General features: G+C 44.1%; 1 protein-coding gene across 2 annotated transcripts in view; it reads right to left on the reverse strand.

The window, feature by feature from the left end:
* Positions 1–14122, reverse strand: part of afg2b (AAA ATPase AFG2B) — a 15960-nt gene extending 1838 nt beyond the window's left edge. Inside the window, exons 1-10 of one of the 2 annotated variants that reach the window (XM_045689367.2) lie at positions 13970–14122; positions 8299–8962; positions 7441–7626; positions 6928–7212; positions 6573–6758; positions 2050–2208; positions 1634–1843; positions 1207–1434; positions 362–496; positions 35–160 (exon numbers count right to left, since the gene is read on the reverse strand). In XM_045689367.2, coding sequence (XP_045545323.1) covers positions 35–160; positions 362–496; positions 1207–1434; positions 1634–1843; positions 2050–2208; positions 6573–6758; positions 6928–7212; positions 7441–7626; positions 8299–8928 — 2145 coding nt within the window. In that variant the 5' untranslated portion in view covers positions 8929–8962; positions 13970–14122. Of the gene's footprint in view, positions 1–34; positions 161–361; positions 497–1206; positions 1435–1633; positions 1844–2049; positions 2209–6572; positions 6759–6927; positions 7213–7440; positions 7627–8298; positions 8963–9461 lie in introns of both variants that reach the window. The other variant, XM_014127417.3, reaches the window with a different exon arrangement.
* Between the last annotated feature and the right edge of the window lie 974 nt (positions 14123–15096).

Here is a 15096-nt window from a genome sequence, read left to right on the forward strand (position 1 = left end):
ATTTACAGGGGAGGTGTGTTTTGGTACTCTGTACCTCTCTGCACAGGTTCTCCAGGTCTGCTCCAGAGTAGAGGTCAGTGTGTCTAGCCAGCTCCTCCAGACACACATCATCATCCAGAGGCATCTTCTCTGTACACACCTGCAGGATGGACACACGCGCCTGGAGGGGGAGAGGAGAGAGAGGAGGGTGTGAGATCAGAGGGATGATCAGTTCAGGTGGTAATAGTTACCTGTAGGTCAGGTGGTAATAGTTACCTGTAGGTCAGGTGGTAATAGTTACCTGTAGGTCAGGTGGTAATAGTTACCTGTAGGTCAGGTGGTAATAGTTACCTGTAGGTCAGGTGGGGGTGGTAATAGTTACCTGTAGGTCAGGTGGGGGTACGTAGATGATCTGGTCCAGTCTTCCAGGCCTTAGGAGGGCACTGTCCAGAGAGTCTGGTCTGTTAGTGGCCGCTACGATCATCACTTCCTTGTTACACACCTCCTGGTACTCCAACTGACAGGGAGGGCAGACAGACAGGACATCATGTTAACAACGACAGAAGCGATTGTCAGGGCGTTTGAGGCGATCAGTTTGAGCAATGTGAAGCTCAGAATCGCTACTCTAAGTGATTTGTAATTCAGTGATTCTGAGCAGAATCGATATAAAAAGTGTATGTTTTTTGTGTGATTATATGGTGTTTCTTTTCTTTCTCCCCAATTTCGTGGTATCCAATTGGTAGTAGTTAGTCTTGTCTCATCGCTGCAACTCCCGTACGGACTCGGGAGAGGCGAAGGTCGAGAGCCATGCGTCCTTCGAAACACAACCCAACCTAGCGGCACTGCTTGTTGACACAACGCACATCCAACCCGGAAGCCAGCCGCACCAATGTGTCAGAGGAAACACCGTACACCTGGAGACCTGGTCAGCGTGCACTGCGCCCGGCCCGCCACAGGAGTCGCTAGTGAGCGATTAGACAAGGATATCCCTGCCGGCCAAACACTCCCTAACCCGGACGACGCTGGGCCAATTGTGCGCCGCCCCATTGGCATCCCGGTCGCGGCCGGCAGCGACAGAGCCTGGGCTCGAACCCAGAATCTCTGGTGGCACAGCTAGCACTGCGATGCAGTGCCTTAGACCACTGCGCCACCCGGGAGGCCGCGGTGTATGTTTCCTTAAACGTCCAGTTCTGATTGGTGCTCTAGTAGTAGGATGTAATGTCTGACATGTTCCTGTTGGTGGCGCTCCTCCACTCCCTCAGCCTGTAGGGTCTTCCCTGCTCCTCTCCTCTCCAGGGTCCTAAAGCCTACCCCGTCCAGCTCATTCAGCAGCACAGACAGGAGGCGGGTCTGGGCACTCTGAGGGACATGGCCTTCTGACCGGGAGCCAATCAGAGAGTCCACCTCATCCAGGAACAGGATGGAGGGAGTGCAGGCCCGTGCCTGACGAAAGAGCTACATACAGGAACACACCTCAAGGTTATACACGTACACACAATAACATCTACCAAAGTGATTATATTGATTAAAGCATGACAGCAACATTCCTCCAAATAACAAAGTTGAACTGCTTCAAAAAATGTCTAACACTGCATGCTAGTACAAGAAAAACAGGAACATTTCGGTTAAGACAAGGGGCTCTCCAAACCCCTACCTGAGCCAGGGCCTTCTCCGAGTCTCCTACATATGGAGAGTAGAGGTCAGCCCCGCTGACTGACAGGAAGGAGCAGTGGGAGGAGGTGGCTGCAGCCCTGACCAGGGTGGTCTTAGCACAGCCTGGGGGACCGTACAGCAACACCCCCCTGGGACGGGACAGACCCAGACGCACAAACGCCTCCGGGTAACGCATCGGCCACTCTATACTCTACAAGGAGGGAGCAGAAACAGAGGACAGGAAGTCATGACAAGTCTCAAATGACACCCTATTCACCTTACTCTCTAGTGCACTACTCTGGAGCAGAGCTGTGTCTGTTGTATCTGTTATTGCCTGCTGCTCTTCAGTGCTTGGTCAAATGAATGAATGAATGAATAAAGGAATGCTGCTGGTTCCCGGTATAGTTCCACCAGTACCTGTTGTAGTTTGACTTTGACTTCCTCCAGGCCTCCTATCTGTTCCCAGGAGACGGCTGGGAGATCTGTCCGTCCCAGACTGCCCCTCAGACAGGATGGACGGACAGTCTTCAGGGCAGACAGGAAGTGTTCCATGGTGATAGCCTGCTCCCCTGAACCCTGACAACACACAGCAGGAGATGGTGACAATAATGTTAAGACTTTATCTCAATGACAATAACCTGGATAGAAGTTAGAACAAGTGTGTGTCGTGTGTGTGGATGATCCGGCTCAAAAGGACCAATATGAGCCGACTTTACAGTGTGTGTGTGTGTCTATGACCTTAATTGTTGACCAGTTGAAAAAGGATTTTAGTGAAATGGATAATACGATCACAGACAAACGCTCAGCTGTACAAATAGCTGTTAATGATGATGGCATATTCAACGAACTGATGAAAACTAACCAAGCGCTCCAGGACAAGTTGTTTACAGAAATAAAGGAATTTAAAATCAAGAAATTCAACCAAGACAAAAAAAGACAAGGCCGAGGATAAAGTCTACTTCTGGAGAAACCCTGACAGAGGAGGTCCTGCTCTTCCTCTCCATGACAGACGCAGGAGGGATGATGATTACTTCCATCCACCGCCGTCTGACCAACACTCTACAACCAGCGCCTCATCGGCTTCCAGTGGTAGTTTTTTACTCAACGAGAGACTGGGCCGACGGAAGTGCGGAGGTGGCCGTGGACACGCGCACCGACGAGATGCCGCACCCGACGGGGTAAGAAGAAACAACTATCAGAGGCAGAGGAGACCGTTCACACGGTCCCAGAACCCACGGGACTGAGTGTCTGAATTTATCAAGCAAGATAGAGTCCTGCCCATGTCTCTTTGCTTAATAAAGGGTTATCTTTGTGCCTACAACACAGTGTAACGATTTTGATGTTAAGGTAGACATGTTTAAGTTTTTTAGAAACATCCGTTTAAGGGAATACTTTAGCTCCCCCAATCCTGACACTTCTATTGAACCAGTAGGTTACTCACCTGCACATACTCCAACTCCTTTTAGAGGTAACAGTTATTTTGTACCTCCAGCCAATCGCAATCACTCTATTGAGACGTATTGCAGACTTGTTGAAAAAGATGTTGTTCATCTCCTTAACAAACAGGAGTCCAAATCTTTCCATAATATACCTCAGGATGAAAAACAAGCTTTGCTTGGTTAACAATCTGATACGTCAGTCCTTATTCGTCCTGCTGATAAGGGTGGGTCGCTGGTACAATCTGATACGTCAGTCAGTCCTCATTCGTCCTGCTGATAAGGGTGGGTCGGTGGTACAATCTGATACGTCAGTCCTCATTCGTCCTGCTGATAAGGGTGGGTCGCTGGTACAATCTGATACGTCAGTCAGTCCTTATTCGTCCTGCTGATAAGGGTGGGTCGCTGGTACAATCTGATACGTCAGTCCTCATTCATCCTGCTGATAAGGGTGGGTCGGTGGTACAATCTGATACGTCAGTCCTCATTTGTCCTGCTGATAAGGGTGGGTCGGTGGTACAATCTGATACGTCAGTCCTCATTCGTCCTGCTGATAAGGGTGGGTCGCTGGTACAATCTGATACGTCAGTCCTCATTCGTCCTGCTGATAAGGGTGGGTCGGTGGTACAATCTGATACGTCAGTCCTCATTCATCCTGCTGATAAGGGTGGGTCGGTGGTACAATCTGATACGTCAGTCCTCATTCATCCTGCTGATAAGGGTGGGTCGGTGGTACAATCTGATACGTCAGTCCTCATTCGTCCTGCTGATAAGGGTGGGTCGGTGGTACAATCTGATACGTCAGTCCTCATTCGTCCTGCTGATAAGGGTGGGTCGCTGGTACAATCTGATACGTCAGTCCTCATTCGTCCTGCTGATAAGGGTGGGTCGGTGGTACTCATGGATAGGACAGCTTATGTAAATGAGTGTCATAGACAGCTGCTTGACAACACCTTTTACAAGAAACTCAGAAGTGACCCTACTTCCAAATTTCAGAATACTATCTTTACTGTCCTAGATGGTTATTTAAATTCTGGTCAGATAACCAAAAAAGAATATGACTTTTTGGCTATTCAACACCCTAAAATTGCCACTTTCTATACTTTGCCGAAATTACACAAGAATGTTACAAAACCTCCAGGGCGCCCTATTGTAGCGGGCATTGATGCAGTAACGGCCCCTATTGTAGCGGGCATTGATGCAGTAACGGCCCCTATTGTAGCGGGCATTGATGCAGTAACGGCCCCTATTGTAGCGGGCATTGATGCAGTAACGGCCCCTATTGTAGCGGGCATTGATGCAGTAACGGCCCCTATTGTAGCGGGCATTGATGCAGTAACGGCCCCTATTGTAGCGGGCATTGATGCAGTAACGGCCCCTATTGTAGCGGGCATTGATGCAGTAACGGCCCCTCTCTACTTTTGTTGACTTTTTTATTAGACCACTCGCAGAACAGCTCCCCTCCTTTGTAAAGGACACCAGCAGTATGATCTCAGAACAGCTCCCCTCCTTTGTAAAGGACACCAGCAGTATGATCTCAGAACAGCTCCCCTCCTTTGTAAAGGACACCAGCAGTATGATCTCAGAACAGCTCCCCTCCTTTGTAAAGGACACCAGCAGTATGATCTCAGAACAGCTCCCCTCCTTTGTAAAGGACACCAGCAGTATGATCTCAGAACAGCTCCCCTCCTTTGTAAAGGACACCAGCAGTATGATCTCTATCATTGAATCTCTCGATCCTCTGCCTGAGAATATCTTGTTAGTTAGTTTTGATGTTGAGTCGTTATACACAAATATTCCACACGAGGGCGATATTGAAGCTATGGAACATTTTCTTCCGCAACGTGACCCTAATGAACTACCTTCCAGTGCCTGCATTATAACATTGGCTGAAATAGTACTCACACATAACTATTTCATGTTTCTAAATGATTTCTTTATTCAGACGAAGGGTACTGCTATGGGATCCCCCATGGCTCCTAACTATGCTCATTTGTATGTGGGTTACATGGAGAAACAGTCTATTTTCAAGCCTCTCAACAAAAAAATCTTGCCTTACATCATTATTTGGAAACGGTATATTGATGATATTTTTGTTCTATGGAGGGGTGATGCAAAACAGCTCCAGGCATTCCATGCTTTTCTTAACTCTTGTTCTGAACATTTGAGATTTACTATGTAATCTGATACACGTCAAATCAGTTTTCTTGATCTGCCGATCTTGTGTGAAAATAATGTTCTATACACTGATCTTTACAGGAAACCTACTGATCATAACAGTTTGAGGGCTGACCGTTGTCACCCACTTCCCCTGAAAAATTGTTTGCCCTACAGCCAATTCTGTCGAATCAAAAGAATTTGCAAAAAACAATCAGATTTCGAACAGAAATATGGCTGAGACACAAAGAAAGTTCAAGGAGAGGGGTTACAAAAATGATCAGATTAATATTGCCATTGAAAAAATTCTAAACAAAACATGACCTTTTTCAAGGTCAGTCTCGCAAAAAGACGCATTCTTGCGTTCTCACTACCCGCTATTCAAAGTGCTCTGAACAAATTAAAGGAATCGTTCACAAACATTGGCACATTCTAAAATCCGATGATAGTCTCGGTATTGTGTTTTCGGACCTTCCCTTGGTCATATTCTCGCGGGGCAGACATCTCAGAGACCAATTGGTACACTCTGATTTACCACCCCAAGATATTCCTGAACAATGTCTATTTGCACCCCTACTGGATGGAAATTACAAGTGTAATGGCTGTGCTCAATGCAATGGCACTTATAAATGTAGATCCTTCAAACACCCACAAACAGGGAAATCGATCCCAATCAGAGGTCTTATTACGTGTTCCACTAAGGCAGTTATTTATCTTATAACTTGTCCTTGTGGTAAAAATGATGTGGGAAAAACAAAGCGTGAATTAAAAGTACATATCTCAGAGCATCGTAGCACCATTAGGTGCAAAAACTTGACTTACCCAGTTGCGGCCCACTTTTTGGAAGCAAACCACTTGATTTCGTCTCTGCATTATATTGGCATCGAACATGTCACCCTCCCTAGGAGAGGGGGTGACCTTGATAATATATTGTTAAAACGAGAGGCTGCCTGGATCTTTAATTTAAAGACCCTTGCACCCTTCGGTCTCAACGTAGACTTTGATCTGAAGCCACTCTTGTGATTATTGTGACTTTGCCATTGTAATTGTTTGTAAGCTTGTGTAGTCTAAAATTAATCTATGATTGTATGATATCCCTTTGTTTTTGGTATGCTGTTCTTTGTATGCCATTTTTATATCAATTAACCAATGATATCAGGCCACACTTGGCCATGATTACAGACACCTGTGTGTCTTCTGACACTATATAAATGAGTCACCCTGCAGTGTTTGTGATCATACCCTGATGAAGACAGCTTGGCTGTCCAAACGTTGGATATTACATTTTTGCATCTGAGCTCCTAGAATGTGCGGCTCTCCCTTATTTTCATGTGTGTCTATGCTTACCTGTGTGTTGTGTCGTATAGCCAGAATGGCAGCCTCACGGCAGAGAGCACTGAGGTCAGCACCCACATACCCTGTAGTCCTCTGGGCCAGCTCTGCCCAGTCCACACTGACACACACTGGCATGGCCCGGCACAGCACTGACAGGATGGATAACCGCTGCTGTGCTGTGGGGGCACCGATAACCACCTGGACAACAGAGAGAGAGAGGAAACAGTACATTACATTACAGACAGGATGAATAACTACTGATGCACCAATGACTACCTGGAGGCAACAGGCACAGGATAGTATGTTACTGTACCTCTCTGTGGAACTTTCTTCTTTGAATTAAGTTTGAATAACAACATTAAGTCACCTCTCTGTCGAACCTCCCGGGCCTCCGTAGCGCCGGGTCCAAGCTGTCCGGCTGATTAGTAGCTCCTATGATGAGGAAGCGATCTGATTGGTCCATGCCGTCCATGAGCGTGAGCAGTTGAGCGACCAGCCGGTTCTCGGGTGCGGAGGATCCAGTCCGTCTGGGACAGAGAGAGTCCAGCTCATCCAGGAACAACACACAAGGCCCTTCCTCTGCCGCTGCCCGCGCCCGACCAAACACCGCCCGCAACCTCTCCTCACTCTCCCCTGGCCGAGACCCTACTACCTGGGGCGTGGAGGAGGCAAGGTAAAGTCCAATTACATTCAGCCAGTATGTGTGTGTATTGTGTAACATCGAGCCCACAAGCTAAACAACATATGTAAGAAGGCTGGGTAAATCTTGCTTCATGTAAGCAAGTATTCAAGTGTTTTGTGTAATACTCTGTGTGTATGTGCATGCATATTTATGTGACTGTGTGTGTTCATGTTTATATGTATATATATGTACTCTTACCTCTGGTCCTCTGACTGTGATGAGGCTGGCCCCCACCTCCCCCACCAGGCAGCGGACCAGCAGGGTCTTTCCGACCCCCGGCGGCCCAGCAAGGAGCACTCCTCTGGGGCAGGACAGACCCAGGGAGCCCAGGGTAGCAGGGTACTGCAGAGGCAGGTGCAACATCTCTCTCAGACACGCTGACACCTGGAATCGCAGACAATAAAGACATGATTAGACAGACACTGAAGGGTCTTTCTCTCCTTCACCTCAATAGTCTACAGTGGCTTCCTCCACTCGTCTCCTCTCCTCCAACTGCTCTGACTAACTGAAGACTTCCGGAGAAAAGAGATTCAAGAGGCATCCTAGAGTCCATATTGCTTTCACCTACTGAGTCACAGAGTAAACGATGTGACAATTGAAATGGACTATTGAGAAGGAGGACATGAGAAGACGTCACTGTAGATTACTGAGAAGGAGGACAGGAGAAGACATCACTGTAGATTATTGAGGAGGAGGACAGGAGAAGACATCACTGTAGATTACTGAGAAGGAGGACAGGAGAAGACGTCACTGTAGATTACTGAGGAGGAGGACAGGAGAAGACATCACTGTAGATTACTGAGAAGGAGGACAGGAGAAGACATCACTGTAGATTACTGAGGAGGAGGACAGGAGAAGACGTCACTGTAGATTATTGAGGAGGAGGACAGGAGAAGACGTCACTGTAGATTATTGAGGAGGAGGACAGGAGAAGACGTCACTGTAGATTATTGAGAAGGAGGACAGGAGAAGACGTCACTGTAGATTACTGAGAAGGAGGACAGGAGAAGACGTCACTGTAGATTATTGAGAAGCAGCCTCTTCCTGGGTCCTCACCTCCTCCAGTCCTCCCAGCAGGACCTGGGGCTGCTCCTGGAGCTGTCCTCTGTAGTACCGGAGGGTCCTCGTCCCCATTATTTCCACCCCTGTCTTAGATGTAACCAAACCAGTCACGGTGGACTCTGGGTTCAGGCTCTCGATGACGATCAGTTTAACGTCCGTGTCATAGTCACCCACATCTATCACGTGCTTCTGGTGGACATATGTCCCTTTCAGCATGTCCTTCACTAGTTCATGGATGAAACTGGGAGGAGTGGTTTTCCGGAACTCCACACTCTGAACCACCACTGTTATTCTGATGCCTTTCAGCTTGGGGCAGGAGACTGGGGTGAGGCTAGGACTTAGGCATGGGCTGGGGGGAAGTGGGCTAGAGCTGAGGTGTGTGGGTGCCGCTTTGTTTAAGATAAGATTTGAAGAACAACATTTCATGTCTATCTGTATGAATCCGTCAGCCAGGTCAGGCCTGGGCCAGGCAGTACAGAGACAGGACCCTCCAGACAGAGCCATCAGAACAGGAGAGCCCAGCCCCAACCCCAGGGAGGACATCAGCCCTGGGCCCAGTCTGACCCTCTGGGTTCCCCGGTCCGCTGGGTCCATTGGCAGCACTCTCAGAGACACCTCCTCCATCGCTGTCACAGCTGGAGAGAAGACACAGGCTTGTCTGTGGGAGGCAGAGATTGAGAGACAGGGATATGGGTTTATTCATCAAGGACTCTCTCACTGAAATACAGACACTAACTGACAGACACACACAATCACATTTACTTTTCTTGTTTATGAGATAAAGATTATTTTCAAGTTATTTTCATCATATATTATTGTTTTTGTTGTAGTTTGTTTTAGTATAAACTTTCAATAATTAACATTCATGACGTGACAATATTTGTATAAATACACATTGCATAATAGAAGGCAGACATTTCAAAGATAAATACTGACATTTCTTGGACAGAGATAATCACCTGAACTTTCATACAGTAAGAAATATTAGATGGCAGACCACTACTGATAAAAAAAGTTATGCTTGTAATTTTGCTTGTATACAGTTGTTAATGACCTTTTTATTTAATGATACTCATTGAGGGCTGTTTTTAATATCTCTTTCAAAGTCTTTTTTGTGATCCCCTTTTCCTGAGGGGAAGAGACAGGCTATTTCTTACCACTGTTTGATGGATGGGTACCTTCGTTGGAGCTGGAAGTGTCTGGGGGCAGAGGAGGGTAGCCACTAGGGAGGTGGGAGGCAGCCGGAGTACTGGCAAGGTTTGGTGGATCGTCATCATGAGCCTCCATTTGAGTGGACCAGTCTGCTGCAGGACCTGTGTCATCAGGGAGGGAAGTGTCTTGTGATGGCTCTTCCCTGGCAGACTCGAAGCTGTCATCGTTCTCCTTGTGGCTGTTGCTCTCGGGTTTGTGATGTTTCTCCTCTTGACCTCTCTGTTCCCTTGTCCTGCAATCCTTCACCTGGTGGTCCATGGCATTACAGATATAGCTGTGGGTGGTCTGTCCTGGGTAGAATATTCTGCTGCTGTGTGGCCACAGTAGGATGTTGTTGGGGATCATGACAGCTTCACCATCAGTTCCTCTATTGGTCCGGACCTTGTACCCCCTTAGGCCATACCCATATCCCATTGTTGTCTACTGGTTTCATGGCAGGCTGAAGGAGAGTGCAATAGCGTTGCAGATACAACTCTGTCATGGTCAGAAACTCTTCCTCTACTTCAAAGGTATAGCCTTCTCATCCACGTTAAATGGGGACTCCGCTCCCAATCACTCCAATTCTGCTCATGTGCATTTTCGTTGCGCCGATTTGGGAGGGTTATGTAGGAATAGTCGTCTGCAGCAGTGATCGAACTATAGGTTTTCTGCCACATCGAGGTAGACAGTTTCATGTTGGATATTCAACGGATATTCGCGCTGTCAAACCTCAATAGCTTTCAAACCACTTGAGCCACAGACTCCAAATAAGTGTCATGATGTTGGAAAAATTGCGCACAACATTGCACAGGTCTTATTTTCACAATATGGACATTAATTTGCTTTCCAAAGCCAATAAACATGTGGAAATGTGAGCAGCATTTTGTATTCCTAGTTGAATTAGTTAGGGAGTGTAAACAAAGTACAAACTTTTTTTACATTTTAATTTCAATAGCTCATTGGTCATGTGACCTACTTGACTCAAACAAGGTCCACTCAGTTGGCCTACACATTGCACACCCTTTAGTTTGCCCATTTTCATCTCACAAGTTTTTACATGAATTTTTCAAAATGTAAAATTTCAATAGCTCCTTGGTCATGTGACCTGCTGACTTCAAACAAGGTTCAGAATGTCCACTGACTATGCCTTCATATCGCACACTCTCATGTTTGTCTACTTTCATCTCATGCTATTAGACTTAAATCTGTAAGCTTGAGACCCAGTAGGTGTGGACATTGCTGTACAGTTGACACCCACTCAATTCTACCACTGACTAGTCTCTCATGCCCCTATGAACGGAGACACAGGGCAATAGTTTTTAATCTAAACCAGACCTTTTTTACTGGAGTACACAAACCCCTAATTGGGGCTCTTTTCTTGACACATAGTAGCAGTTTACCAGATAAGAAGTCAAGAAGATCAAAAAGTATTGTTGTAAGGGTGTATTACATCCTGTGCTGGCCCCATTGTCATATCCATTCTGGATTCTGAGTGGTAAAATGCCTATGTATGTGTATACTGTATGTGGGAATGTCTTTTGTCCGTCCTACATGTAGTGTTGGTACATGGAATATTCCTCAACTGCATAGATCATAAATTGCTATTGCAAATAGAAGTATTATGTTCGACAACTGATATTTTCAGATATTATTTTGACAAACACACTTTAACACACTTTGGTGCTTACAATTCATTCTCTATTGTCATAGACTTGATGGGCACTGTCATCTGTCAGATGTGGCTTTCTTTAAGCACGTACTGATGAAACTGTCACTTCATATTTTTTCTTCAAGTCTACAAACGCTCTACATTTATTCACTCTGTGATAGGGTTGGATCCTATATGCTACTTTTATTATTGTGCTGTAAATGGTTCAGTGCCTATAATTTTGGCTGTGTGTAGAATGGGGCATGAAGGAAATAACCTCTACTAGATTATAGTGATAAGAAAAACAGCATACAATTTTGGCCTGTGTATTCATTTGCCTGTAACTAATCAGAAATCCATTATTTTTACATAAAAAAAGAGAATACTTCAAAATGAGAAGATCCTGCCATGGACAAGATGACTGGGTGGACATAAAGTGGAAAGGTTGGGAAATAACTCACATCATGCAGCAGGACACCTTCAGCTACGGGGTCTTTGTAATGCAGGTTTGATAGTTATATATTCTATAATGAATGGTTAGCTGTTATGTGACAATTAGGTCAAAAACTCTATTTTATTTTTTGGTGTAGATGGCCAAGAAAGTTGCACAGAACTTCCCCGACATCCCCTCCAAAATTGATATAGAACCTTCAGAACCTTCACAAAAACACATGGAGCAACTGCAAAAAGAAATGGCTGAGGATATACTAAAAATGTCTGGTATGTAATGACATTTAATTCAAAGTAAATGTAAATTCTTTATTTTTATGTAGTTGTGTGGGACAGCCATATGTTCAGTTCATGCCTATGATTTCAGAGTTCAACAAAGCCAACAACTGCTTCATATGTGCCACTGATAAAGAACCTGGTTGTGGCCCAAAGACTGACTGGGTTAGTAACTTTATTTAACATGTTCAGAATCTTTTGACAACAGTGACGGCATGTAAGAATTTATGATACAACACAATGGATGGCTAATCCGTCATACTGTATTGATATTATTTATAACGTGTTACGCTTTGTTTTGGATTGAATGTTTTGCATGTCAACGGTGGTTCCATGTGCTGTGCCTAGGAATGAAGACAAAAGAGTTCAACAGAGTAAAGAACACAAACTTGAAGTGCAGTCTGTTGTTGAAACTGTCTGCTATACCTCATCCACACTGAAGAGGCTCTGAAATGTACATCAACCAGGGATAAAGAGAAAGTTAACACTGAAATGTTTCGTACTTATTTGAAGTAAAGTGTCTGACATGTTGGAAAATATTAAAGGTGTACAATTTCTGTTTAATTTGTCAATATTAAAATGTTTATTCATTGATTTACTGGCCACCATTACTGTGGTTACATGTTCAGTATATGTATTGACCAGTGTAACAGTGTAGGTTCCGTCCCTCTCTTCGCCCCAACCCGGGCTCGAACCAGGGACCCTTGCACGCATCAACAACTGACACCCACCGCAGCATCGTTACCCATCGCGCCACTTGCAACGCAAGGGGCAACCCTACTTCAAGTCTCAGAGCGGGTGATGTCACCGATTGAAACGCTATTAGCGCGCACCACCGCTAACTAACTAGCCATTTCACATCGGTTACACCAGCAAACCCACTGCAGCCTACCTCACTAGCTCACTCTCTATCCCTGATTTGGACAATGAATAACATGCCTCTTGTACTTTGCCATTTTCCTTTATGGTTGATATTAACGATGAAAGGAGATATTATCTGTCTCTCTCCTATTGTGTACCACTGTTAAATACTGTGGAAAAATAAAAACAGAAAATAAGTACTTAGAACTAACAATTATTATAGATAAATATTAAAGACAAGGGTAAACACAACACTGGACTGAACCCCCTAATTGACAAACTAATATTAAATGTACAACAATGTAAAGATGCATAACTAGAGGTTATGTAATATGGGTTTATATCCACTGCAAGCTTCTTAGGTGTGTAATTGACATGACCAAGGAGCTATTGAAATGTTACATTTTGAAACATTCATGTAAAATCATGTGAGATGAAAATGGACAAACTAAAGGGTGTGCAATATGTAGGCCCACTGACTGGACATTCTGAACCTTGTTTGAAGTCACCAGGTCACATGACCAAGGGGCTATTGAAATTTTACATTTTGAAAAATTCATGTAAAATCTTGTGAAACGAAAATGGACAAACTAAAGGTTGTGCAATATAGAAGGGTAGTCAGTGGACATTCTGAACCTTGTTTGAAGTCACTAGGTCACAAAGTCATATGACCAATGCGCTATTGAAATTCAAAAATGTAAATAAATAATTTAAAATACTGCCAGATGTAAATCGACAAAAAAAAGTGTGTGCAATGTGTGTCTATGCCATCGGGTTACCTAGAACTAGTTTGGAAAGTTTTAGGAGTAATGGTTAAAGAGCTATTGAAATTAGAAACTGTAGATTTGTCACTATGTTTACGGTCCCTAACTGCTGTTGGTGGACGTAAGGAAAACTACAGGCGAATATCCAACCTCAAACTGTTTTTTTCCTCGGTTTCAGCCACATACTCTCTAGTACTAGGCACCTCTCGTTCCCCAACGAAGCGCAGCCTGATCCAGAGTTGCTAAGCTCGGACTGCAGAGCTCCCAAAATTGGGAGCCATGATGGAACATTTGTTCCATTATAAATTGTGAAATCACCTTCACCATCACCAAAACAGTTTAGCAACCCTATCCCAGCCTGATATCTACATATACTGTCTGGTCACAGTGGCTAGCTGGCGGACTTCTCTAGCTAACAACACCATAAAGGCCACACATATAAAGACACAGTAGCTAGTTAGCTATAGCCACTTACCAATATGAGTACTAAACGATCTTCAACCACGTTTGTTTCACTCTTATTTCACTAGACGAATAGTTTGACAGATAGCTAGACGCGATCATGCTGTATTTCTATGTTTACAGCAGCCATGTGTGTCGAAAATGAGATGGCCAGCAATAAGCATTCCCTCGAAGGATTTGTGGGGATTAGCTGCTAAGGGATTATAATTAAGATATTATTTTACATTGTAGTTTGCTTAGAATGGTAAGACTAGAATATTTGCTCGAGAGTTGTTGATAAATAACTTTGAAGTGATGAAACATCTTGGAAGCAGATGCGCGGAAGTTTCCGACTCTTTAAAACCCCGGTTTTATCACAGTCGCCCAGCTACATAAAGCTATCATTCAAAACATGTCTCACTGGCGTCATCTTGTGTACAACAATATGCAAACAACTTCTGTGCAACATTACATTATTGATGGCGATATAGCTTGTGAAAAAAACATGGGAGTGATTTTAATTACAGAAAGTACATTAATGTCACCAAATCTCGATGAATGTCAGCCTGCAGCGGTATTAATATGGTTATGAGAGATGATATATGCATTGTTGACGTTATAGTCAGAACTAGGAAACTCGGAAATGTCTGACTTGCCTTAACCATACATTGTTTGGAAAAATGCATGGTTAAGTCCTTACAAATATTGTATACCAAACAAAGTTAAGGAAGTGCACTTCAACATTTTACATAAGATATATCCATGTAATTCTATGATATCCAAATTTGTGGCTATTGATGATATCTGCTTTTTCTGTGAAAAATAAGGTGAGAATCTGTCTCATTTGTTCTTTGAATGTAAATTTGTGTCAGAATCTTGGGAAAACCTTGCAAAATACTTATTTACCATTATGAACACTACCTATGTTTTTGACATGAAATATATATGTTACTATTGCAATGATAACAAGACCACTGAAATGATTGGGAATTATTTTATTCTAGTTGCCAAATACTTCATACACAAACAAAAATTCCAAAATTCTATACCAAAATGACATTTTTTTTATTGAATTTAAGTATTTTATTAAAACATTAACCCTAGTGAACAATAACAAGAATAACATATTCCTAAATCATTACAATAAGATTTTTTACAATT

The sequence above is a fragment of the Salmo salar genome, chromosome 11 (assembly GCF_965601325.2).
Source record: "Salmo salar chromosome 11, fSalSal1, whole genome shotgun sequence".
NCBI lineage: Eukaryota > Metazoa > Chordata > Actinopteri > Salmoniformes > Salmonidae > Salmo > Salmo salar.